Source organism: Oncorhynchus kisutch, linkage group LG17, assembly GCF_002021735.2.
Source record: "Oncorhynchus kisutch isolate 150728-3 linkage group LG17, Okis_V2, whole genome shotgun sequence".
NCBI classification, from domain to species: Eukaryota; Metazoa; Chordata; class Actinopteri; order Salmoniformes; family Salmonidae; genus Oncorhynchus; species Oncorhynchus kisutch.
In genome coordinates, this window is record NC_034190.2 from 29,983,671 (window position 1) to 30,011,334 (window position 27,664).

The window sequence follows — 27,664 nt, forward strand, 5'->3', positions numbered from 1 at the left end:
TAGGAAACGGCATTGGATGTAGCAACACTAGATGTCATTTTTTGGCAAGCATGAAACGTGAACAATTTGACACTTCTCTTTAAGAAATCACATGTCCAAGATCCTGTGGGGGATTGGAATAACATTTATCTAGGTTAGGCCTATCACTTGACAACTATGAAATCGGAAACGTGAATATGAATTTCAAAGATAGTCAAGCAGCTTATCATAGATTTGACTGTATCAGGACGTCAAAACATCAGATAATCAGCCTCTATTATACCACTTGTGTCAAATGGGAAATGCGGTTCATCTGTTTAAGATATGCGCAGGTGAGAGACAATACAACAGGTTAGTGCTCACACAGATCTCTGTGAAGCCATCTATCTATACAAGTGCTCTGGAGGGGAACACTTTGAAGCTGGTGTTTCCACAGCAACCCCTCACTGCAAGGGAAGTTGCATGGCTACTAGGAACGTCTGTGTTAATTCAATGGTGCGCCCTGGGCCAATTACACCCTTTGTCTTGGGTATGAAAACAAATTGTGAGAAGACAGACAAAAAAATGTAAGTGTCAACTAAATGTTTGAACCATTTATCAGTCTCATTATTACAAATATGGATTCAGATGAGTCCGAATTCAACGGCATCAACGGCTGATCAAAATGTCTGCAGCCGACAGAAATACAGTAGTCACGATGGAAAAAGTGCTGAGCTATACCTCAAGAATACTGACCACCAAAAGAAAAGACCGGCAGCAGCCACTCTATTCAATCACCTCCAGGTCCGTTTTGTGCTACAAGGCCACGAAGCTTTCCAACACTACAATGAGGCAGCTCAACCTGTTTAAAGGCAAATGTATGTTGCCATGGCAACCCATCATTTCCCAGTCACATTCAGGCGACAAGGGGAGGAAAAAATGTGGTGTGGTTTTTCAGCAACAGAGGGAATGAAAATTATTAATGCTGTTCGTGACACAAGTGCTACAAAAGAACAGAAGGGAGGGAGGAAAGGGGAGTTTGCATTGTTCAGCGTAGGTGGAGTGCGGAATTGGGGGTGGCATGGTACATGCACCTTGTTCGACACCTGCGGATAAGCTCAAGGTTGTGAGGGGCTTCCCGATTGTCTGTGAAACGCATTAAATATTTCACATTGACGATGTAACGGCGAGTCGAGTTAAATTAATAACGGCAGACTAAGGCGGTCATTTGAAAGAGGGAGAGATTGATTGAGCGAGCGAGCGAGCGAGCTTGCAATGAAGCATTAAAAACAAATGTCTGAAGAGCTGGGAAAAGCAGCCTGAACAATTATTATTTTGCTCATTATCTAACCAGAGTTGAAGAAAAACAAAACACACTAAATAATACTTTAACCCAGCACAATAACAATATTCACAAATAGAAAGAAATGCAGTTTGCCAGCTGTAACTTCAAATTCTGCTAAAAAGGTGTTGTGATTCAGCAAATCAAGAGCTTACAGGGACACTTATTGGCTACTCCACTGTTTAATATTGAACCATTGAAAATCGGCACTCACAAAAGTAGCTCATGGCAACTGCATAGGTTACTTCAGGGGACTGTTTGATATCTGCTCAAATGGATTCAGACAATGGCTTTGATGCAACAAAATGTGAATCGCTTATCAGGGTCTACTGAATATCTCTCTGTATGCGTGATAACCAAAACCTTTTTATGTCATGTTTGGACCACTAAATTTTGCATTTTTATTTATCTACTGTAATATTCTATTTAACATTGACATTTTAGTAATTTAGCAGACACTCTATCCGGAGCATCTTACAGTAGTGAGTGTATACATTTTCATACTTTTTCAAGCCAAGCAACAAAAATGTGCACCTTAAAACTGTAGAAATGCTTTAGAAATAAAATAGTATATTTAGCATTAATTCATATTTGTGATTGAAGTTACCATGATATTTTACTAGGTGATCAGTATGGGACAATACAGGAAGCCACAGAAATATCGGGCCAATACTGCTTACAATACTTCTCTACCATAGTATCAGCAAAAGAAAGATCATAGCACTAACGTACATGATTCAACTAATCTAGGTCTTGAGCGGTAAATTAGCTCAATCAGTCCAGTGGTTTTTGGCCTTACCTCTATGGTGTATGTCTGGTCGTGTTTGACCGGCTCACCACAACGCAGGGTCCTAGCGAAGGTAAACTCTGTGGTGGGGGGGTCCGGTTCACCTCTTCCTCCTCCTACCACCCCCCTATTCCCCGACACATCTTCCCCTACCGACTGATCCAACTCCTGATCGGCCTCCCCTCTCCCCGGTCCATCTCCACCTGGGTCATCGTCTGTTTCTCTCCTCTTTTTCTTCTTCTGCTTCTTCTGTCTGTCTGCGTGAGCTTTCCTCTGCCGGTACTCAGCCAACTGGGGTCACACAGGGAGAACAGGGAAGAAGGACAGACAAAAAGGCAAGGCAGGGTCAGTGAGGTTAAATACAGAGATTACAGTGTGTCTGCGCTGTTTAAGAGGCAGTCCAACAAACTTGGCTAAATTCTAGGTTTAAGGCCAGATGCTATGCTACACTGAACACTGACTATTTACCAAAACAACTACGCTAAATGCTACACTTTACATTCCTTCAAAAAAGCAAGCACAATCAACTTCAAATGATCTTTGATGATTAGTTCAATTAGCATTTTCTGTAAGATTAGGCCTACCCAAGAATCAACTACTACTCAAATTCAATAATTGTTAGAGGGTAAAAAAATTGCAAAGCAGAATAATACTTACAGTAGTGCTACATAACTTGGTAAACCTGGTGTGAAACATTGCGTGTGTCCCGGAGCTATCAACCTCCGATGCGAATGTGAATCCTTGCCGTACATAGGCCCCTAATAAACAACAGTTTGCTTCCTGTTGTGGCTCCCCCTGATCTTTTAAATACCCATTAAAAGGACCATTTTTTAAAACTTCCTAGATGTCAAACATCTAATGACTGAAATAAATTGTATTTAACCATATATATTTCACACACACACTACCAGGCAAAAGTTTGGACAGACCTACTCATTCAAGTTTATTTTTGATCATTTCCTATATTGTAGAATAATAGTGAGGACTTTGAAAAAACACATCTATAATTTTATATTTGAGATTCTTCAAAGAGCCACCCTTTGCCTTGATGACAGCTTTGTACACTTTTGGCCTTCTCTCAACCAGCTTCATGAGATGGTCACCTGGTATGCATTTCAATTAACAGGTATGCCTTGCTAAAAGTGAAATTGTGGAAGTTATTCCCTTAATGCGTTTGAGCCAATCAGTTGTGTTGTGACAAGGCAGGGGTGGTATACAGAAGATATCCCTATTTGGGAAAAGACCAAGTCCATATTATAGAAAGAACAGCTCAAATAAGCAAAGAGAAATGACAGACCATCGTTACTTTAAGACATGAAGGTCAGTCCATCCCGAAAATTTCAAAAAATTTCTTCAAATTCAATCTCAAAAACCATCAAGCGCTATGATGAATCTGGCTCTCATGAGGACGGCCACAGGGAAGGAAGACCTAGAGTTCTCTGCTGCAGAGGAAAAGTTTATTAGAGTTACCAGCCTCAGAAAATGAAGCCCAAATAAATCCTTCAGAACTCAAGTAACAGACATCAACATCAAATGTTCAGAGGAGACTGTGTGAATCAGGCCTTTATGGTAACATTTCTGTTAAGAAACAACTACTAAAGGATACCAATAATAAGAAGAGACTTGCTTGGGCCAAGAAACACAAGCAATGGACATTAAGACCGGTGGATATCTGTCCTTTGGTCTGATGAGTCCCAATTTGAGCTATTTGGTTACAACAAATACAGCTGTGTCTTTGGACGCAGAGTAGGTGAACGGATGATCTCTGCATGGGTGTTTCCCACCGTGAAGCATGAAGGTGGTGTGATGGTGTTTTGCTTGTGACAGACACTGTGTGATTTATCCCGTCTGGTTTGCGCTTAGAGGGACTATAATTTGTTTTTCAACAGGACAATAAACCAAAACACACCTCCAGGCTGTGTAAGGTCTATTTAACCAAGGAGAGTGAGGGATTGCTGCATCAGATGACCTGGCCTCCACAATCACCCAACCTCAACCCAATTTGAGAAGGTGAGTTGGATCACAGAGTGAAACATAATCAGCCAACAAAATCAGACAACTTTCTACTTTTAAACTCGGACAAAACAGAGATGCTTGTTCTAGGTCCCAAGAAACAAAGAGATCTTCTGTTGAATCTGACAATTAATCTTAATGGTTGTACAGTCGTCTCAAATAAAACTGTGAAGGACCTCGGCATTACTCTGGACCCTGATCTCTCTTTTGAAGAACATATCAAGACCATTTCAAGGACAGCTTTTTTCCATCTACGTAACATTGCAAAAATCAGAAACTTTCTGTCCAAAAAGGATGCAGAAAAATTAATCCATGCTTTTGTCACTTCTAGGTTAGACTATTGCAATGCTCTACTTTCCGGCTACCCGGATAAAGCACTAAATAAACTTCAGTTGGTGCTAAATACGGCTGCTAGAATCCTGACTAGAACCAAAAAATTTGATCATATTACTCCAGTGCTAGCCTCTCTACACTGGCTTCCTGTCAAAGCAAGGGCTGATTTCAGGGTGTGGTTGGAGGCTCAATTGCGGAATTGCGGAACCTCGAGAGGCAAGCAGAGGCCAAATCGACCTCCGTACCGCATCTCCATGTACCTCACAAATTTTGGAACAATGCGGAGGGCTCTGTATAGCTCTGCATTGACATGATTGGTTGAAGGTAGGTGGAGGCATTAGGTCCTGCAGAAAGCACAAACTCACTTCCTTGACAACAACTCTGCACCGCTCAGCAAGAAGTATGAATGCCCTGACTTCCGCTGAGGCCATATCACATTAAATGCTGCCAGACCATGCGCCCAGATGCACACAATCTCTCCAGAATGCGTTCTCCCGCCAATTTGTGCACATTCATTGTTTCATAACTTCATTGTGTGAATTGTTTGCATTTGATTGTTAGTGTATATCAACTCCCCATTACATATATCACCAGCAGTACATTTACAATGAATTCCTAACCTACAATGTTTGTTAATTTGGTTATGGTAATTTCTGTTAATTCATTCAATATTATTATTCCAGTCTTCCCCTTATCATTGTCAGAGTGGACACATTCTTTGCAGAGCGCACAACCTATGCTACACTTATGAGGAACAAGTTTAGGCTTATTTCATACCATTTAAGAGTTTTGTCAATTTAGTCAGTGTCTTTTGTTTGGAGCACTCCTGTCAGGAGTTAGGACAAGCACTCATTGAAATAGGCCTACAAGCTACCGTGGCTGCGCGCAAATGTAGGCATACAAATGTGCCCATTTGGTGTTTCTGATAGGCTTTAACGCACCACCACTAATGACCTGTGGAGCTTCTCAAAGGAATGTTTTCTTCACTTCAAACAGCAAGCACAAAAAGTATCTCTCTACATCCATTGAGAATGACAATAGTTCCTCAACGTGTTTGAAAAATCTTTCCAGCTCTCTCCCTTTCGATAACAACTCAGCATGAAAGGGAAAATGTCATGCTCTGATCCAGTGGAAATGTCATAAAATAGATTACTTATCAGTGCTCGACTGAAATAGGTTCTGGTACCCATTTTGGGTGCTGGTACTGTTTATATTTAGGTGCAGGTGCTCCACAAGTCTTTTGAGCTAATTGTCTATAAAAGGAACAGGAGCTCTAGCAGAAGAACATTTATGGTTAGCTCTGGTAAACTCTTGCCAACTCAAGCACTACTTCTTATCCCCTGCGCAAATAGCCTACAGCTGTGTCTGTTCCGAGCTCACTGGCACAGGACTCTGTGGGCCCAGAATATTTTACACAATGTTGCAAGTTTGCTAGTGCACGCTTCAGCCGGACCCAAGTTAATAGTTGATAGCAGACAGGCCATGTGTAGCCAACGTGATTTATAGGATATTTATTTTTAAATCAGGATATTTTCTACCTGCAGGCTGCAATGTTTTTATTTCTTGGCTTTATGTAGACTATTTTTACATAGTTGGTAATGGCAATAGAAGTTCCTTTTTAGGTTTGTATCATTTTCATTTGGTTACAATTTTGCTGAACCACATGACAATGATTTTGAGATATGAAGACGTTATTATAAATTAAATTAAACTCACGAAAATGTGCATATGAAAACCATAACTGGCACGCAGATCGGTAGAAATGGTAAGATAAATTGGCATTCCACATGAGAAAGGTTGCCTACTCCTTGTGTAGCCTATTAGCGGCAACGTCAGGAGAGCAAAGGCAGAATCTGTGAAAGCCAGCAGGTGCGGGAAGAGAAAAGTTGGGTCAGGTTAAGTTACTTTTCATTCTGGATATCTAGATCTCTGACGCTCTCAAGACATTTGTCTTATTTAATCAAACCATAAGCTTAAAGCATCAGACAAGCTCAATGCATATAGTTTATTTTTTATTTTTTTAACATATGTAAAAAAAAATATATATATATATATATATTTTTTTTTTAAACACGTTTAAACATTTCGACCAATCGATAGGTCGAAAGAACATGAATTACGGTCGACCAAGATATATACACTGCTAAAAAAAAATAAGGGAACACTAAAATAACACATCCTAGATCTGAATGAATGAAATATTATTAAATACTTTTTTCTTTACATTTTACATAGTTGAATGTGCTGACAACAAAATCACACAAAAATTATCAATGGAAATCAAATTTATCAACCCATGGAGGTCTGGATTTGGAGTCCCACTCAAAATTAAAGTGGAAAACCACACTACAGGCTGATCCAACTTTGATGTAATGTCCTTAAAACAAGTCAAAATGAAGCTCAGTAGTGTGTGTGGCCTCCACGTGCCTGTATGACCTCCCTACAATGCCTGGGCATGCTCCTGATGAGGTGGCGGATGGTCTCCTGAGGGATCTCCTCCCAGACCTGGACTAAAGCATCCGCCAACTCCTGGACAGTCTGTGGTGCAACAGTTGGTGGATGGAGCGAGACATGATGTCCCAGATGTGCTCAATTGGATTCAGATCTGGAGAACGGGCGAGCCAGTCCATAGCATCAATGCCTTCCTCTTGCAGGAACTGCTGACACACTCCAGCCACATGAGGTCTAGCATTGTCTTGCATTAGGAGGAACCCAGGGCCAACCGCACCAGCATATGGTCTCACAAGGGGTCTGAGGATCTCATCTCGGTACCTAATGGCAGTCAGGCTGCCTCTGGCGAGCACATGGAGGGCTGTCCAGCCCCCCAAAGAAATGCCACCCCACACCATGACTGACCCACCGCCAAACCGGTCATGCTGGACTCTGGCAAATGCTAAACGTCCTGCACGGTGTTGGGCTGTAAGCACAACCCCCACCTGTGGACGTCGGGACCTCATATCACCCTCATGGAGTCTATTTCTGACCGTTTGAGCAGACACATGCACATTTGTGGCCTGCAGGAGGTCATTTTACAGGGCTCTGGCAGTGCTCCTCCTTTCACAAAGGTGGAGGTAGCGGTCCTGCTGCTGGGTTGTTGCCCTCCTACAGCCTCCTCCACGTCTCCTGATGCACTGGCCTGTCTCCTGGTAGCGCCTCCATGCTCTGGACACTACGCGGACAGACACAGCAAACCTTCTTGCCACAGCTCGCATTGATGTGCCATCCTGGATGAGCTGCACTACCTGAGCCACTTGTGTGGGTTGTAGACTCTGTCTCATGCTACCACTAGAGTGAAAGCACCGCCAGCATTCAAAATTGACCAAAACATCGGCCAGGAAGCATAGGAACTGAGAAGTGGTCTGTGGTCACCACCTGCAGAACCACTCCTTTATTGGGGGTGTCTTGCTAATTGCCTATAATTTCCACCTGTCTATTCCATTTGCACAACAGCATGTGAAATTTATTGTCAATCAGTGTTGCTTCCTAATTGGACAGTTACATTGTGTTGTTTAAGTGTTCCCTTTATTTTTTTGAGCAGTATATATATATATATATATATATATATTTATTTTTATTTATTTTTCCCCCTGGGACAGTCCGACATAGAATAAACAAATCAGCTCTCAGAGCATGCGTGACTGTGTGTGTACACACACACACACACACACACACACAAAAACTTCCCTCAGTGTGCAGTCCACACCCACAAACACACAAATGTAATTTCCCTCTGTGCACCAACAGCAGGGGGTCTGTACAGTTAATCGCCATAAGTGAATGCTGGCACTAATTACATGACTTGGACAGTAAAAGCCCTGATATCCATTATGGATGAAGGACTGGTGACAGCCACTGAGTGGGGTGAAGTGAGTGAGTGAGTTCAGTCAGTGAACTGAATGGCCGGCTATGGGAGTTGGGTGAAAGCAGGGGAGCTCACACAGCAGGCTATTATGGGCAGCAGATGTCACACGGCATGGCGAGCAACAGGTAGACCCTGTTGCCAAGGATACTACACCCCACTTACCTGGGGGGGGGGGGCTGACTGCACCGTCAGACAACATAGCTTAAAAGAGGGCACATTTCCAGACTGAGGTTATCCTAAAGCACTAGACCTCAATGCAGCTCTACCTAGTGCATGCAGCTATATACAGTGGGGAGAACAAGTATTTGATACACTGCCGATTTTGCAGGAATTCCCACTTACAAAGCATGTAGAGGTCTGTAATTTTTATCATAGGTACACTTCAACTGTGAGAGGCGGAATCTAAAACAAAAATCCAGAAAATCACATTGTATGATTTTTAAGTAATTAATTTGCATTTTATTGCATGACATAAGTATTTGATCACCTTGTTTGCTACGTTTTTGTAAAACATGCTCTTTACATTGATCGTTTTGAAACTTTCTCTGCAAAGCTTAACTTTGATAAAGATTTTATATGGTCTATAATTGGTTTCTCTTTTTATTGTCCGTATGCTTTTTCAGCGTTATGATATAACGGTCGGATATCATCTTCAGAAACGTGCATTAACTACATTGTGTGTGCTTTTTCTGATATGCATTCTTTAGACTTTTACTGAAGCCATTGTTGACATATTGAAAATTATGTGAAACCTTAGAAATATATGCAGAAATGCATTCCTCACACATGGCAGTAGGGTGTTTTTTGATAGAAAGATCAGAAGAGTGTTTATCCACAATCTGTGACTACATGTAGGTAGAGTTATTAAAGTGACTATGGCCACATAACATCAGATAGTAGCAGCGGTGTAAAAGAAGGGGGGTGGAATGCAAATAGTCTGGGTAGCCATTTGATTAGATGTTCAGGAGTCTTATGGCTTGGGGTTAGAAGCGGTTTTAGAAGCCTCTTGGACCTAGAGCCCCAAGTCTAAGACCAAAAGGTTCCTTGACAGCTTCTACCTCCAAGCCATAAGACTGCTGAACAATTAATCAACTGGCCACCGGACTATTTACATTGACACCCTCCTCCATTTGTTTTGTACACGGCTGCTACTCGTTTATTATGCATAGTCACGTCACCCCTACCTACATGTACAAATGACCTCAACTAACCTGTACCCCTGCACACTGACTCGGTACCGGTACACCCTGTATATAGCCTTGTTATTGTGTTAGTTTATTTGGTCAATATTTTCTTAACGCTTCTTGAACAGCACTGTTGGTTAAGGGCTTGTAAGTAAGCATTTCACGTTAAGGTCTACACTTGTTAGGCCTCCCGGGTGGCGCAGTGGTTAAGGGCACTGTACTGCAGCGCCAGCTGTGCCATCAGAGTCCCTGGGTTCGCGCCCAGGCTCTGTCGTAACCGGCCGCGGCCGGGAGGTCCGTCGTCCGGGTTAGGGAGGGCTTGGTCGGTAGGGATGTCCTTGTCTCATCGCGCACCAGCGACTCCTGTGGCGTGCCGGGCGCAGTCCGCGCTAACCAAAGTTGCCAGATGCACGGTGTAGCCTCCGACACATTGGTGCGGCTGGCTTCCGGGTTGGATGCGCGCTGTGTTAAGAAGCAGTATGGCTGGTTGGGTTGTGTATCGGAGGACGCATGACATTCAACTCTCCCGAGCCCGTACGGGAGTTGTAGCAATTGGACAATTGGATACCACGAAAAAAATTGGGGAGAAAAAGGGGTAAAAATGTAAATATGTCCTTCCAGGTGAAGCTGGTTGAGAGACTATCAAGCGTGTGCAAAGAAAGCTGTCATCAAGGCAAAGGGTGGCTACTTTGAATATAAAATGTATTTTGATTAACACTTTTTTGGTTACTACTTGATCCCATTATTTCATAGTTTTGATGTCTTCACTATTATTCTACATTGAAGAAAAAAGTAAGAAAGAAAAAAGTAGTAGGTGTCCAAATTTTTGTATAGTACCTATATATAAAAGACAAAAATGTACTTGTGTAGTTTATGCCCTTAGCCTTTGCATATACCAATATGTACAGTGCCTTCAGAAAGTATTCATACCCCTTAACTTATTCCAAATTCTGTTATGTTACAGCCTGATTTCAAAATGTATTTATTTTTTTAAATCCCCCCCTCGCCCATTTACAGACAATACACCATTAAGATAAAGTGAGAACATGTTTTCAGAAATGTTATCAAACGTATTAAAAAATAAAAAATATATAATTTAGATAAGTATTTACACCTGAGTGAATACTTCGTAGAAGCACCTTTGGCAGTGATTAAAGCTGTGCATATTTCTTTCAGTTGTGAGACTAAGAGCTTTGCCCACCTGGAATGTACAATATTTGCACATTCTTTGCTAGATAAACATTCAGGTTTTGCCATCGATTTGCAAGTAAATTTAAGTCAAAACTGTAACTCGGCCAGGAACATTCACTTTCTTCTTGGTAAGCAACTCCAGCGTAGATTTGGCCTTGTGTTTTATGTTACTGTCTGGAAAAACTCCTCATTCCTTAACGATTTCAATCATATCCATTAAATGTTGCAGCGACCACTATGTTTGAAAATATGGAGAGTTGTACCCTTGTAATGTCTAGTATTGTATTTGCCCCAAACGTAACACGTTGTATTCAGGACAACAGTTAATTGCTTTTCCACATTTTTTGCAGTATTACTTTAGTGCCTTGTTGCAAACAGGATGCAAGTTTAAAACATTGTTTTTAAATTCTGTACATGCTTCCTTTTTACATTTTTTTCCCCTTTTTCTCCCCAATTTCAATCCAATTACGATCTTGTTTCATTGCTGCAACTCCAACAGGCTCGGGAGAGGCAAAGGTCGAGTCATGCGTCCTCCGAAACATGACACGCCAAGCCGTGCTTCTCAACACTCACTCGCTTAACCTGGAAGCCAGCCACACCAATGTGTCGGAGGATTAACAGTTCAATTGACAACCAGAGTCAGCTTGCAGGCACCCAGCCCGCCACAAGGAGTCACTAGAACGCAATGAACGAAGTAAAGCCCTCCCGGCCAAACCCTCACCTAACCAGGCTAACTGTGCGCCACCCTATGGTACCTCCGGTCACGGCCGGTTGTGACACAGCCTGGAATCGAACCCCAGGCTGTAGTGACACCGCAACACTGAGATGCAGTGCCTTAGACCGCTGCACACTCGGGAGGCCTGGCTTCCTTCAGTTCACTCAGTCAATTAGGTTAGTATTGTGGTGTAACTACAACGTTGTTCATCCATCCTCAGTTCTCTCCTATCATAGCCATTAAACTAACTGTTTTAAAGTCACAATTGAGCTCATGGTGAAATCCTTGAGAAATGTCCTTCCTCTCTGGCAACTGAGTTAGGAAGGACGCCTGTACCTTTGTAGCAACTAGGTGTATTGATACACCATCCAAAGTGTAACTAATATTTTTGATTGTTTTTTTACCCATCTACCAATAGGTGCCCTTCTTGGCAAGGCATTGGACAACCTCCCTGTTCTTTGTGGTTGAACCTGTTTGAAATTCACTGCTCGACTGAGGACCTTACAGATACATATTTCCAACCATAATTTGCAAATTCATTAATTATAAAGCCTACAATGTGATTTTATGGATTTTTTACCCTAATTTTGTCTGTCATAGTTGAAGTGTACCTATGATGAAAATTACAGGCCTCATCTTTTTAAGTGGGAGAACTTGCACAATTGGTGGCTGACTAAATACTTTTTTGCCCCAATGTATATGCTATCTGTTAGTAAGAATACAATAGTTAAATTAAGAGCTTAGTTGGTTTAGGCACAGAAAAGGAACCAACCTTCCGGCAAACCATGATTGGCTGAGATAATGATTGGGCTGGACACCGAGAGATGAGTTTGCATTTGTCTGCCATGTAGCACGCTTCGCTCTATAATATGAGCTGGTCAGTATGAATAGGTTATCCTTTCTAAAGCAGCTTTTTTGAAAGATATCACATAGCAGAATTGAAAAAATGTTGCTCTCCACTTTCTGGAGGACCGAGTTTTGAAATCAGTGGAATTAGAGTATGATAGCTAAGGAGATGGATACAATTCTGGCGTGTGATTGCAAATATGCAGACGGAATTGAAAAGAGAAGACACAGAAGGCTGTTGTAAAACACCTGTCTCCGGATTACATCTTCAAACTAAGAAGAACCAAGGCATCCGCGATAGAGAGCGAGAATCCATTCATCCATTTATACGGTAAGAGTCTAGCTAGATACATTTTCAGATATTACACGTTTCTCATTTTGTCAGAAAGTTGCTTTCATTGCAAGTGAAAGAGTATTGTTAGCTAGCTAGCTAACGTTACATGTATGATCTGCGTAGTAAAATTACTCGTATCTCAGAGCCATTTGCATTGCTAGTTATAGCCTAATCTTAGCTAGCTAACATTGAACCTGGTTGGTTAGCTACCTGCAGATTCATGCAGGGTATTAACATATTGAGTTGGGATTATGGTTCATTGTTTAACTAGCTCACTACTCGTCCAAACAAAAGACTCTGCTATGAAAGTACAGTTGAAGTCAGAAGTTTACATACAGCTTAGGCAAGTACATTTAAACTCAGTTTCACAATTCCTGACATTTAATCCCAGTAAGAATTCCCTGTTTTATTTTAAGAATGTGAAATGTCAGAATAATAGTAGAGAGGTTATTTTATTTATTTCATCACATTCCCAGTGGGTCAGAAGTTTTACATACATACACTCAATTAGTATTTGGTAGCATTGCCTTTAAATTGTTTAACTTGGGTCAAACGTTTTAGGTAGCCTTCCACAAGCTTCCCCCAATGTGTTGGGTGAATTTTGACCCATTCCTCCTGACAGAGCTGGTGTAACTGAGTCAGGTTTGTTGGTCTCCTTGCTCGCGCATGCTTTTTCAGTTCTGCCCACACATTTTCTATAGGATTGAGGTCAGGGCTTTGTGATGGCCACTCCAATACCATGACTTTGTTGTCCTTAAGCCATTTTGCCACAACTTTGGAAGTATGCTTGGGGTCATTGTCCATTTGGAAGACCCATTTGCGACCAAGCTTTAACTTCTTGAGATGTTCCTTCAATATATCTACATAATTTCCCTCCATCATGATGCCATCTATTTCGTGAAGTGCACCAGTCCCTCCTGCATCAAAGCACCCCCACAACATGATGCTGCCACCCCCGTTCTTCACGGTTGGGATGGTGTTCTTCGGCTTGCAAGCCTCCCTCTTTTTCCTCCAAACATAATGATGGACATTATGGCCAAAGAGTACTATTTTTTTTTCATCAGACCAGAGGACATTTCTCCAAAAAGAACAATCTTTGTCCCCATGTGCAGTTGCAAACCATAGTCTGGCTTTTTTATGGCGGTTTTGGAGCAGTGGCTTCTTCCTTGCAGAGCGGCCTTTCAGGTTGTCGATATAGGACTCGTTTTACTGTGGATATAGATACTTTTGTACCTGTTTCCTCAAGCATCTTCACAAGGTCCTTTGCTGTTGTTCTTGGATTGATTTGCACTTTTCTCACCAAAGTACGTTCATCTCTAGGAGACAGAATGAGTTTCCTTCCTGAACGGTATGACGGCTGCGTGGTCCCATGGTGTTTATATTTGCGTGCCATTGTTTGTACAGATGAATGTGGTATCTTCAGGCATTTGGAAATTGCTCCCTAGGATGAACCAGACTTGTGGAGGTCTACAATTGTTTTTCTAAGGTCTTGGCTGATTTCTTTTGATTGACTCAAATTATGTCAATTAGCCTATCAGAAGCATCTAAAGCCATGACATCATTTTCTGTAATTTTCCAAGCTGTTTAAAGGCACAGTCAATTTAGTGTATGTAAACTTCTGACCCACTGGAATTGTGATACAGTGAATTATAAGTGAAATAATCTGTCTGTAAACAATTGTTGGAAAAATGACTTGTGTCATGCACAAAGTAGATGTCCTAACAGACTTGCCAAAACTATAGTTTGTTAACAAGAAAGGTGTGGAGTGGTTAAAAAGCGAGTTAACAACTCCAACCTAAGTATGTAAACTTCCGACTTCAACTGTAACTATTTCAATAGAATGTTTATGTTGTCACTACGACAACTGTCGATTGACGTAGCTGGTAAATTCGCTCTGGCTATCTACTATGATTTCAGCACACTCTCGTATGTGTGTGCCAGAGTGAAGAATAACTGACGAATTTAGGAACACTCAACACCCGTTGAATATGGCGGGTGTCAGTAAACATTTGCAAAACAGCATAAATAAATTGTTACCAGCAGCAGTTGCAGTCACCAACACTCTAGATAACATACAAACAGCCTAACCTGCTCTGCTATAGGGCGAGTAAAATGGTCAGAGTGAGCTGTTCTCTCATTTGTGCCTGAAAGTAGCTAGCAAGCTAGCCAACGTTAGCTTGGGTGCTGTTAAGTCAGAACAATTAGTTCAAGCATTCTTTTCGCTCTGAATTTGTAAGAAAGCTAACGTTTAAGTTCCTTGCTCAGAACATGAGAACATATGAAAGCTGGTGGTTCCTTTTAACATGAGTCTTCAATATTCCCAAGTAAGAAGTTTTAGGTTGTAGTTATTATAGGACTATTTCTCTCTATACCATTTGTATTTCATTAAGCTTTGACTATTGCATGTTCTTATAGGCACTTTAGTATTGCCAGTGTAACAGTATAGCTTCCGTCCCTCTCCTCTCTCTTACCTGGGCTCGAACCAGGAACACAACGACAACCGCCACCATCGAAGCAGCGTTACCCATGCAGAGCAAGGGGAACAACTACTCCAAGTCTCAGAGCGAGTGACGTTTGAAACGCTATTAGCGCGCACACCGCTAACTAGCTAGCCATTTCACATCGGTTACACCAGCCTAATATCGGGAGTTGATAGGCTTGAAGTCATAAACAGCTGCTGGCAAACGCAGGAAAGTGCTGTTTGAATGAATGCTTACGAGCCTGCTGGTGCCTACCACCACTCGGTCAGATTGCTCTATCAAATCATAGACTTCGTTATAACATGATAACACACAGAAATGCGAGCCTTAGGTCATTAATATGGTCGACTCTGGAAACTATCATCTCGAAAACAAGACGTTTATTCTTTCAGTGAAATATGAAACCGTTCCGTATTTTATCTAACGGGTGGCATCCATAAATCTAAACATTCCTGTTACATTGCACAACCTTCAATGTTATGTCATAATTACGTAAAATTCTGGCAAATTTGCGGCCCAAACTGTTGCATATACTCTGACTCTGCGTGCAATGAACGGAAGAGAAGTGACACAATTTCACCTGGTTAATATTGCCTGCTAACCTGGATTTCTTTTAGCTAAATATGCAGGTTTAAAAATATATACTTCTGTGTATTGATTTTAATTAAGGCCTTGGTGTTTATGGTTAGGTACACGTTGGAGCAACGACAGTCCTTTTTCGCGAATGTGCAAAATCTGTCGTTCTGCCCCTGAACGAGACATTTAACCCACCGTTCCTAGGCCATCACTGAAAATAAGAATGTGTTCTTAACTGACTTGCCTAGTTAAATAATGATTAAATAAAAAGGTGTAAAAAAATACAATTAAAATATATAAAAATTAAAAAAATGTTATTGGCCAAATTGGTGTCCAAAAATACAGATTTACGATTGTTGTGAAAACTTGAAATTCGCCCTAATTAATCGGCCATTCCGATTAATCGGTCGACCTCTGATTTGCACAGCAGAATCCAATTCAATTCATTTTCTCCCAAAAGTAAATTGGAATCCTTGGCTAATCTTTCACAGAGTTCAATTGCAGATGATTATGTGTTGCCCTATATGGCAAAGGACCATTGAGTTGGACAAGCACATGGGACTGAGGCCTGCGTAGTAGGTGTATAATGCCATCTGCAGTCTCAAAGATGGAGTAACTGTGATATTGTTTTGCAAACATTCTTTATCTAGGACAGACAGGTAATTAAGTCTTCAGTGCTTATTCCTATGCTACTCTAAGCACTTCAAAGCAAAACATTGGCTTGTTGGATAATAATTCTAGAGATTTCTGCATCAAGCATTCCATCATTGAGTTGTTTCACAAAAGGTCTAGGTTAGCTAATTCAGCCGCTGGCACCGTTACAAGAGAGCGATTATCTGTTACTCAGTGTCACTGCTTATCCCCCACTGATACCAACAATAGATAAACAAAATTAACATCGAACACCGTACCATACTAGGTTCAGTGTTTTGAGGCTTTCTATTTGATCAATTATGGCACATTGAGTAATGTTTGCTGTATGTGAGTGATGATTGTTCACTTAGACAGATCACACTATAGATAGCTTGTTTTCTGTGCCCACTAGGCTACTGTGAATTTTTTGTTGTTGTAACAAGCACTGATTGAAAGATAATGAATAACGGTCAACAGCAGATTAAATTAGGCGGTAGTGTAGTTATAGGCCGAAATACATGGGACCCTTATCACAATTGTAACACCCGTCTTCAATGCCAAGATGAATACTAGAATGACTTAGGCTATAGCATTAGATGCTCAAAGGCAAAAGGCAATACACTAACCACAGCTGGGTGTACAAACAGAAAATGTATAGGTAGCCTAAAAGTTTTGTACCTCCAAATGGTCATGAATGTGTTCAGTTGGCTGTGGTTGAACTAAGGGCACTTGGCTCTGGAGACTAGACCATTACACAAAATAGCTTTAGACCGAAATGGAGTCATTAGCAGAGTCAAGACTGATTAATTACCCAAAGACTCCAAACGTACGCTCAATATGGACTAAACAGAGTGTGACCACCATACGGGGTATTAAAACTTGATTCAAACTGGTAATTGCTTGCGAGTCGGAAGTAGCAGACAGTTTTACTATAGGAATTGCAGGATTGATTAGCCTACCCGCAAGTGGTCAAGTGCCACCTCCAAGAGCAGAAAAAAGTGTCATACACCCACAAAGTAAAGATAGGTCTATTACTTTAAGGATCTTGCTGAAAGGAGCTTAAGTGGTAGGTGTTTAGAGGCCCCTATCTTGGTGGAGACATTTTTGCATTTTTCATCAAATTTCCTGCAATTCAAAAAAATTCATGGAGCTAAGAGAAAATGTTGCAGTTTGAAAGCAAATTTCATGCAATTCTATGCATTTTGCCATGGCTAATGCTGTGTTCATTTGCTCAAACAAAATCAATACATTGTATTTTTTTGTGGGGGGGGGGCGGGTTCTCCCTGTCTAGCTTTTATTTTGGTGATTGTAAATTCTCAAAGATAATATTATTAAAAGTGCAATTTGCTAAAATCGCGCTGTCTATTGATGGATGCTGAAATTCTAATAGTTGGAACTAATTTCAGTTTGTGACAAAAAAAAAAACAATGTATAGTGTAGAGAGTTACAGTAACATCTAAACAGTTGTAAAATATATTTTCAATTTCTAAAAATATTGTATTTTCAGCTGATTGAAACAGGTGTACAAAACTCAAAAGTAAGATGCAAAAACAAAACTTAAGAATGGGAGACATAGAATTAGTGCCCATAAAACAGATCTACCACTTACACTTGCATTTAATGAGTGACAGATCTATAACTCTCATTTCTATGTGAATTTGATCAAGTCATCCAAAAAGTGACATATTGCAGCTTTAAAAAATATATATTAGGTATTTTCTATGTACTTTATATATGGTTGTAGTCATTTAAAAGCATTTTTCCAACACAGAAAATATATACACTACCATTCAAAAGTTTGGGGTAACTTAAAAATGTCCCTGTTTTTTGGGTCAACTTTAAAATGTCGTTTTTAAAAGAAAAGCTCATTTTGTCCTTTACAATTACATCAAATTGATCAGAAATACAGTGTAGACATTGTTAATGTTGTAAATGACTATTGGAGCTACATAGGCCCATTATTAGCAACCATAACTCCTGTGATCCAATGGCACGTTGTGTTAGCTAATCCAAGTTGATCATTTAAAAAAAGGCTTTTGCAATTATGCTGTACTGTGAAGGGAGTAGTTCACAGTGTTGTACGAGATCTTCAGTTTGTTGGCAGTTTCTCGCATTGAATTGCCTTAATTTCTCAGAACAAGAATAGACTGACGAGTTTCAGAAGAAACTCTTTGTTTCTGGCCATTTTGAGCCTGCAATCGAACCCACAAATGCTGATGCTCCAGATACTCCACTAGTACAAAGGAGGCCAGTTTTATTGTTTCTTTAATCAGCACCACAGTTTTCAGCTGTGCTAACATAATTGCAAAAGGGTTTTAAAGGGTTTTAAAGGGTTTTTTTTTTCACAGTTTGGAATTAGGACATGCAAAAAAAAAAAAATGCTTAGGCGGCCCACCCAAGGATTTCAATGGCAGAAAAATCCCTGATGAATAAAATCAACTAGCCCTAAACTCCATTTCCGTGATCAGTGAAATGGGCTGTGTCAGAGTTCTAAAGCACTATTAGTGTCGTTCCAGTGACGAGGAAAGCCACTTGCTGTTGCTGGCACAATGCCTGACAGCCATCTTGACTGGTGCTGCGACAATCAAAAGTCGGCATATCAACACAGTCATGACACAGTGATTCCGACACCATCAAAAAAAAGCATAGGCTACAGGCAGCAAAATCGAATAGGGGCGAAAAATAAAACATATCAATGATCTAAAAAGGCCAGTATTGCAATTGAAATAAAATAAATGAGACATCTCATGTTTCCAACAGTTCTCCATTGCAGACTGTGGAGAGGCTCCTCTGTATTATTTTTAAGCGAGAGCCTTTTGGGCCTCTGTGCTCCAGAGAACATGGTGGGTTTTATGATTCTCCTCAGCAACAAACTTACTACATGATGGCTCCAGTCCTTTAAATATTTAGCATAATATTAGGACGCGCAAAAAAATGGTGAAAGGAGAAGCTATTGAGGCACAATTACAACACCATGGAGCAGAGGGTTTGACTTGACTGTAGGATGTTCATGCTGTTTCATTTGTGAAAAGTACATACTTTAAATCAAATGCATACCGACCTGGCTGTTATTGTTGAAGGTGCAGAAAGATGGAATGGAATTCACTACAACGCTAGGCTATATGCTCAGTAAAACACATGAGGTTTGATAAAGCCACCTGGGTGAATGGGAAATAGGAAAAGTAAGGCACTGGCAATGTTTTCCCTAAAAACAAAATGTTGATGGCGGTGTGCAGAGGAACCTGTAACAAGCCACCATGGAAGCCAACTTCAAAACATTTCTATTGAAGTCAATGGAGGTCAAATTCCTTCAGGTGAGACAACATAACTGTGAGGGATAGCATTGGTAAGGAAATCACTGTATTATTATTTTCATACACAGACCAAAATTTTTATACCAGCTTTTTCATATATCTGAAAAGGTTAGGGGGTTATGGCAAATTCAAAGCCACCTTATGACCTATATGCCTTTCATATCAAGGTGTTTTTCTGCCAACTTTACCATAATGTTAACATTTTCCACCTTTTCTTTATGTCTGAAAGGTTAGGCAAATTGTTGCTTACTGAATCTCCCAAAGTCACCCAATCCTTGTAATAAATTTGAAGCAATAGCCTACCCGCAAGTGGTCAACTTGATCATTTCAGCACTGTTTTAATTGGGACAGTGCCATTGCGCTGCTTTGAGACAAGGGTGGGGATTCGTCTTGATAAATCAATAAGGTCAGATTTGAGTTTTCACTGAATCTCCGTTTAGATATTGGTTAGGCTACAATTAGGTTGGGGAAACGTTAGCTAAGTTCAGGGGAGTGCTGCTCATGATCATCTTGTCTAGTTGGCTCATGTATTAGAAAATTGTGCCAGCATGTTATGTAGTTTAACAAGTGGATTATTTTACTCTTCACTCGCAGTTGCTTGGTAGCCTAGGGCTACTCCCGACCAAGAGCCTGTGAATTCACTGACTTGTCTGATAATCAATCAATGTGAATTTGTTTCACTGAATCTGTCTGTATAGGCTATTTGGTTAATTGGTTTCTGACTGGGCAAATAAGTGGAGGTGGTATAAGCTAATCTATTGTTTGCTCATTTATCACTGATCAGAAACATTTAGCATGCAATAATGTAGCATAAATCAAGTGTAGGCCTATTATTTTGCCCGATCTCGTATCGGCAACTACAAAAGTCTGCAGAGGATGTGATATATGAACAAGAGAGAGACATGCTTGTGAAAATAGGATTTGTATTTTCTATCGGTATCATGCTGAAAACACTACGGCTGCTCCCTAACAAACTAGAGAGGGTAGGGAAAGACGAAACGTGGATCAAAAAAGCATGAGCTTGGATTTGTATATTTGGATCCCCATTAGCTTTTGCAGAAGCAGTAAATACTCTTCCTGGGGTTCACAAAAAACAAGTAAGAAAAACACTGATACAGAAGGACAGTAACAATTTTAAAATACAACTATATACTGTACAAACAATACAATACAAAAATACCAACAATACAACTAAAGAATAATGTGTGTGTTAGAGTGTCTGGTCTGTAGGCCTGTGTCTGTACTTGGGCTCTGTTTCAAAATATGACTTTATTTTTATATATGACAGTGGTTCCACACTTTCCTGTGACAAGTTGTGTGGGAATAATATTATTTGTATTTTATTCAGTTATATTCTTACTATAAAGTATATGTGTGTTTACTGATCGGGTAGGTGTGTATTGTCTGTTTAATGAACAAAGTTATTAAAACAAATTTGTAAGCATTAGGCTACCAACAGAGTAAATGTGACATGTGGTGGTCCCACCTAGCTATCTTAAGATGAATGCACTAACTGTAAATTGCTCTGGATAAGAGCATCGGCTAAATTAATCAAATTAAAATGTAAAATGGATTCAAAATGTTTTTCCTCTGCTGGTGATTTGTTACATTGCCAATGGCAAACGTGCATAAAGATGGCTACCACAAATCCTTTGTTTGCTAAATTCGCCAGATTGTAAATTGCTCTACATTACTTTTTGTATCGGCATTAGCATAATCACAATTCTAGCTCGAAGATGTCAGCAATTTGAAAAACTGAGAAAGTAGATTGTGCTGATTTATTGGTGCATTGAACCATGTCATTTAAAAAAAATGTGGATACTGCTAAACCAATTATCTGTACTCTGCCATCTTTATGGACATTGGCCATTTTATTGTATAAAATGTCATATCAAAATACTACTCATAATACAGAGCAAGCGGTAAAGCTTCATATCACACCAATTATTGTTTTGTAAGCACCTACATTATAGTCTTAAAGGAGGCCTGCGTAAAGCCAGAATGTTGCAAATATTCCAACTTCAACTATTTATTAAGATACAAATGTGTCAAAAATCCTTCCACCAAAAGGACCCTCCTACGGATTATATTTTGCGAAAATATTTTTGTTATTGTTGTTGTTGAGGAATCATTCAACTTGTGGCTATGTGCAGATTAACTGATTTCAATATAGCTAATACAAAACCATTTTCAGTCTTTCTTACCCCTGGTCCATCAAATTCCAAATCAACCTAGCAGTCCTCTTTTAACATTAATATAGGAGAGAATCGGAGCTGGGGGAGAGCTCTATGAAAGATAAAAAACGATCAAAGTTTAAGATAAGCTATGTTTCTTTCAACACTTAAGATGTTTTGTTCCATAATATAGCCTATAGTTAGATGAGTGAGGTCAAGCCATGGCCTGTGTCCTGACAGGGGATTATCCTTAATCAAGCAGGTTATGCTGGGTACCTCTGTCATCAATAACCTAAAGGCTAGGTCTGGGTCTACTAATGTCTCATATTGGCTAGTTGGCGAGTGTCTTTGAAAGACTTATAAGCCTAGTACTATATGTATCAAAGCAATTAAGTGTTGAGTGGTGACGCTTGTTTCCATGTCGCAATTTCCAGATGCAAAGTTGTGTGTGCATATTCACAGATTAAATGATGGCACGCAAAAGGAAAACATCCTGCTTGATTGAAGATCACGCACTCAAGAATATGGAAGATATTTGAGCCTCCACTTAGGTTGATTAGCATAAATGTTTATTTGATGGAATTCAAGGTTTTTATGTAAGCAATTATATATTTCTGCTGAGACACACTTTTAAATAGAGTCTCAATTACTCAACAGAACCAACAGGAGCCTGAACCATTTCTACAGTAGCAAAACACTACAGTAGCTCTATACTGGAATACTACACTACCCAGCCTATCTGCATTGAAAGTCTATGGGAACAGATAGCGCTAACATTAGTAGCAATGCCCCCCTTTCCATAGAAAATCATTCAATCTGATTGTGGGGCCTGCTAAGTCCCCACAATCAGAGGAGGACAAAGGAATCGAGGAGAGGACGGACTATCCCAATTGAGAATCTCCCATAGAATCATTACATTTTTTTGACTCCTAGATGGCCTAGACCTATACTTTTGCAACCACTCTGAAGCATTTCTTATTTTATTAAGTAGTTTAACATATTTTCTCCCATTGCTAGTTACAACCTTGTCTCATCGCTGCAACTTCAATGTGCTTGGGAGAGGCAAAGGTCGAGACATGCGTACTCCAAACGCCTGGCCGCGTTCTTAAGAGACTGCTCGCTTAACCCGTAAGTCAGCCGCACCAATGAGTCAGGGGAAACATCGTTCACAAGGAGTCGCTAGAGCATGATGAGCCAAGGAAAGCCCCCCTCTGGCCAAACCCTCCCTTAACCCGGACGGCACTGGCCCAATTGTGCACCCCCCCTATGGGGCTCCCAGTCATGGTCGGTTGTGACAGCCTGGGATCGAACCCCAGGCTGTAGTGGCGCCTCAACACTGCGATGTAGTGGTGCCTTACTGCTATCGTTACTGAGCATTTAAATATAGCCTTGCTAGTTGATTATTGAGACAGTCTAGTTTAAATTTGCACGTTCCAAAATAGTTTCAGGTGTGGTGACACAAAAAGTGTTTTCCCTTTCAATAGATCTAGCCTTCAAATACTGAATGAATAATGCTGGCTCAAAATAGATAGATTCATGACTCAAAATAAACTTCATTAGGGCGTAAGCTCGTTAAGGGACTAAGGCAGGGGAATGACACTGCAAAGGTCGGTAACCTCAAATTCTGAAAGGACTTTCAGTTTGTCTAAACATTCGACTGTTACCATGCTTTCTCCATGGATATCAGTCTGAAAGAAGACACTGTAAAAATTATGCAATAGTCTCTACAAGCCAGAAGGTTTAATACAATCATTTTAAAATGCACATTACTAATTGTCCATGCTGTTGGTCCTTTTGGCAGTAGGAAGTAGAGATAGGGTAACCACAGGAAAGTGTTGTTTACTCAACTTTTTTGCAGCGCTGGTCAGTTCTGTTCCTTGTATTTTCCATCTCCCGATGAATTTCACGTGATGCACAATATGTAAACAAATAGCCGAATATTGTTGACCAAAGCACGTTACCTCGCAATCAGCTGGAAGGGCTTGTGAAATTTGCTAGCCCATTGCATGGGACAAAATTTGGTCTGTGCTTCAGTTAAACTCTGCCATTGTTGACATATGCAAATCTCGTGCGTATTATGTCAGAATTGAAAATACAAACCAGCGTACAGAAAGTTGTGTTAATAACACTACTGTGGATATTGTCTCAGATTACCTCCTACATATGGACAAAATCAGCAGACAACAGGTGAAGTATGTTCAAATGAAGTTTATTCAATAGTCTGACTTGTGACTTGACTGTTCACAAAAAGTGAGCCTACATGTAAGAGATGAGGGAGGAGTCTTCCACTCTTGGATTTGTAGAGGCTAACCTGCATTAACAGTCCAGTCTACTTTCTTTCCATCTGCCTACAAGCACCCTTTTATATATTTTTGGGACTCTAGCAGGGAAGTGACTATTCTATTTTTACACTATCATCATCCTTCTCTGTTAACTATGAGGGTGGGTTATCGTATCATCATAAAGTAGGCTATTGTGCCTGTTCACCGGATATTTCGAAATTGTATTCAATTCTGATTAAAATAAATCATACATTGAAATAGTATGTGAGGTGAGCATATGTTGCATTGCAAAGCTTGATTGATTTCATGGAGAGCAGAGCTTGTGTGACCTCGCCTTCTGCATGAGATAAGCAATTGGCACCTTTTTTTTCATATCATTCAGCAGGGTTGTTTATGACCTCATTTGTAGCACTGGTGGTTACAGTAACGTTAGCGTGCATAAAAAAGGAAACCAAGAATCCGTGACGTATGGAACATGTGAGTTTGCTCAAGCTAACTAGGGGCATGTCCTGAACCTGTCACACAAGAATCTCAACATTTCAATCACGTGGTGTTAATCAAGCCTGACGTTGTCAGTAAAGGATGAATTGGTTCGCTAACTATCCAAGTTCAAATTAATACTTCTCTTCAAAACTGGTAGCTACATTTTAGGAGGAAACAGCACGTTTCTATGAGATACCAATGGAACTTCACATGACAAAGGAAGTCTTGCTAGCTGGCTAACACAGACATCTAAAACCCCCGGGCTGTCATCCATGCCATGGGGGTGCATGTTTTCTAGTAGTGACAGCTGACAGGGAGGGGAACACGGAAGGGGCTCCCGAAACAGCTCCTAAATAAAACGATGTAAGCCCATGTATAACGGGAACCACGTGCAGCAATGAATGTGGTTCCCAAGCCAGACTAACAGAAACTTTGAAACGCAAATAAATAATTGACCTCGGCTAGATAGCTAGTAGTAGGCTATCATACCTTTGCCTTGCCGGCCTCGAGCTTCTTTTGCCTCTCTTCGTCTTCCATTACGGTTGTATGTAGCTGAGAAAAGAGGAAAATGGCTTCATGCGAAGAGTTAGCGAATTAGCCCAGAGTCTGTGGGGAAAGTTTCTGTTTGTTGACATTCACTTTGTTTAGTAATGGTTTCATATCAGTGCGACAGGCTTGCATTAGGAGAAGACATAGTCCTTGCTACAACCACATCTCCGCCGCCATGTTATCCACGTAAACACGATTGCGTTGACGTCACGTAGGTGGCTGTTTTCTGCTGGTACGCCCCTTTAGGATCGTACTGCAGGAAATGTCAAAACGTGTCATTTGATTAAAACAAATTACAGAGGGAAACATACTGTATACAAATTAAATATACATTGATTGAAATCATATGCGTGAGTAAATCAAAATCATTTCTGTGGAGGTGCAAACAAGGTCACTGTGTTGCACAATTGCTAATTGTGATTCATTTCACACTGCCCAGTTAAGAACAGATCTAAAACATTCACAATAGTGTTCAAACTGAGTTGAGTTTTTTTTTATAAAGTTTTCGTACTCTAATAATAATATCATGACGAATTTATAGTGGTCTCTCCAAATGATTATTTCTGCAATTTTGGTATTAAAAACTAATAATAAATGAGAGCACAATTTGCACATAATCATAGAATATGTCCATCTGACATTTACAGTCAATGCTTCCAACCCAACCTCATCACAAATTATACCACTTATAGCATTTAGGAACATTCTCTGGATTCTCCATTGCGCTGGAAAACCATGCAGACCCTGATAATCAGCGTTGAAAATGTGATTTAGGTCAAGAAAGCTCACAGAAAAGAAACATCAAACCTTTGAAGCTTCTACACAGACAGTGACACCTACATACCGGCAGCAGCAGGAGAAGGGGGTCTGTGTCTTCGACTGATGGGAGCTGTGCAGCTTATGGTCTGGCAGATCTTGAATTCCACCCATCTTCTCTTCGACATCCTTAGCTCAGATCCCACCTGTGAACTTGTGTTGTTTGTGCAGCACCTTCAGCAAGACCTGCTGCCCATCTGAAAGTTTTAGGCTTTTAATAATGGATGGCTCTGAGGAGTACTATGTCAGTGGCACAGTAACCCAAGCACCACCACGATTGCAGGGCATCAACAAATGGATCAGGAAACTGATCTAGAATATGTCAACACAGTGGCAGTTTTCATAGAGTCCACATGGACATTTAAAATATAGGAGTTCGGTTGTTTTGGTAGAGGTTGTTTGTTTCCAGTTCGTCTTGAAAGAAACAACGAGGGCTGAGAAGAGCCTGAAAATAGGCTTTGGTACATTACTGTTGGTCAATATCTATTTCCCTATTGATTTAGTCCTGAGGATCACAATCCTGCTAAAAGCCATTATCAGAGAGACCAATCCAGGGGCAGCTATAGCATAGGAGGTTGGCAGAACCTTAATTGGGGAGGACAGGCTCGTGGTAATGGCTGGAGCGGAATTAGTGAATCCATTCATGCCGTTCCAGACATTATTATGAGTCGTTCTCCCCCCAGCAGCTTCCTGTGGGTTTTAGGATTATGGGATATGACAGTCATATCAGATACCGCTGCTGCCCTATGAGGTCTCAACAGAATCTCTTAACAAATACATTTGAGGAAAAAATGCTACAAGACCATGATTTGCACTATAACAAAACAAGCATTCAAGGCTTGAATAAATAACCATAGGATACAATAATAAACAAATGTATTGGTTAGGTGCCTTTCTGAATCACCAATACAGTAGGCCTATGTCAAGTAAAAAGAAAGAAACTCTTTATGCTCTCTATAAATTGAATTCCACCGATTTTCACTGGGGTGGCAGACAGCCTAGTTGTAAAGAGTGTTTGGCTAGTAACCAAAAGGTCTCTGGTTCAAATCCCTGAGCCAATTAGGTGAAAATTGATTGATGTAGGCTTGAGCAAGGCACTTAACCCTAATTGCTCATGTAAATCGTTCTAGATAAGAGTGTCTGATAAAATATGAATACGCTCGCTTTTTAAGCGTGTGCATACAAAAAAAGCAGTCACATTTCAGCAGGAGACTTAGGCAATACCATAAGGTATGGAGAAAGTTACTGATTTTAAGTGTATGTGCACTGGGATGAACATAACAACAACAAGCAAACTAAAGAAAAGTGTAAGCCAACACAATAACTGTTCATCACATCAGTAACGAGACACAGATGAGACCCTCTTTATGAGCTGTGGATCGAGTGGGAGAATAAGGAAGCGAGGGCAATCATAATGAAAAACATACTGCACTGCTGATTATGTGTACAGAACAGTAATATTGAGCCTCTCTCACGCCAGACATGACTTAAATTAGCAGAGAGATTGGCGCCTTGACAAAGCATTATCTTTCCTTTAACATCCGAGCGGTGGAAGAAAAACCATTTGAATAATAAAGATAGCTCTATGTGCCATATTAAAATATGTATGAGCGCAGGGGCTCATCAAGGAAGAGATGGAGGATGATACTTCTTCCCGCAGTCACGCTCTTGAGCTGCAAGGATTGCAACTGAAGTGGACAGCTGACAGAGGTGCACAGAGTCAGCTGGCTGCTGGGGCATTGAAAACGAAAGCCACTTCACTGTACTTGTGCACCTGGCAATAACAACTTGA

At 40.6% G+C, this 27,664-nt stretch overlaps 1 protein-coding gene across 8 annotated transcripts in view; it reads right to left on the minus strand.

Moving 5' to 3' along the window:
* akap9 (A kinase (PRKA) anchor protein 9) overlaps window positions 1–25,256 on the minus strand; it is a 137,422-nt gene extending 112,166 nt beyond the window's left edge. For 7 of the 8 annotated variants that reach the window (XM_031793533.1, XM_031793528.1, XM_020505389.2 and 4 more), the window contains exons 1-2: window positions 24,997–25,255; window positions 2,100–2,378 (exon numbers count right to left, since the gene is read on the minus strand). In XM_031793533.1, the coding sequence (XP_031649393.1) occupies window positions 2,100–2,378; window positions 24,997–25,044 (327 nt within the window). In that variant the 5' untranslated portion in view covers window positions 25,045–25,255. Of the gene's footprint in view, window positions 1–2,099; window positions 2,379–24,996 lie in introns of all 8 variants that reach the window. The other variant, XM_031793529.1, reaches the window with a different exon arrangement.
* Between the last annotated feature and the right edge of the window lie 2,408 nt (window positions 25,257–27,664).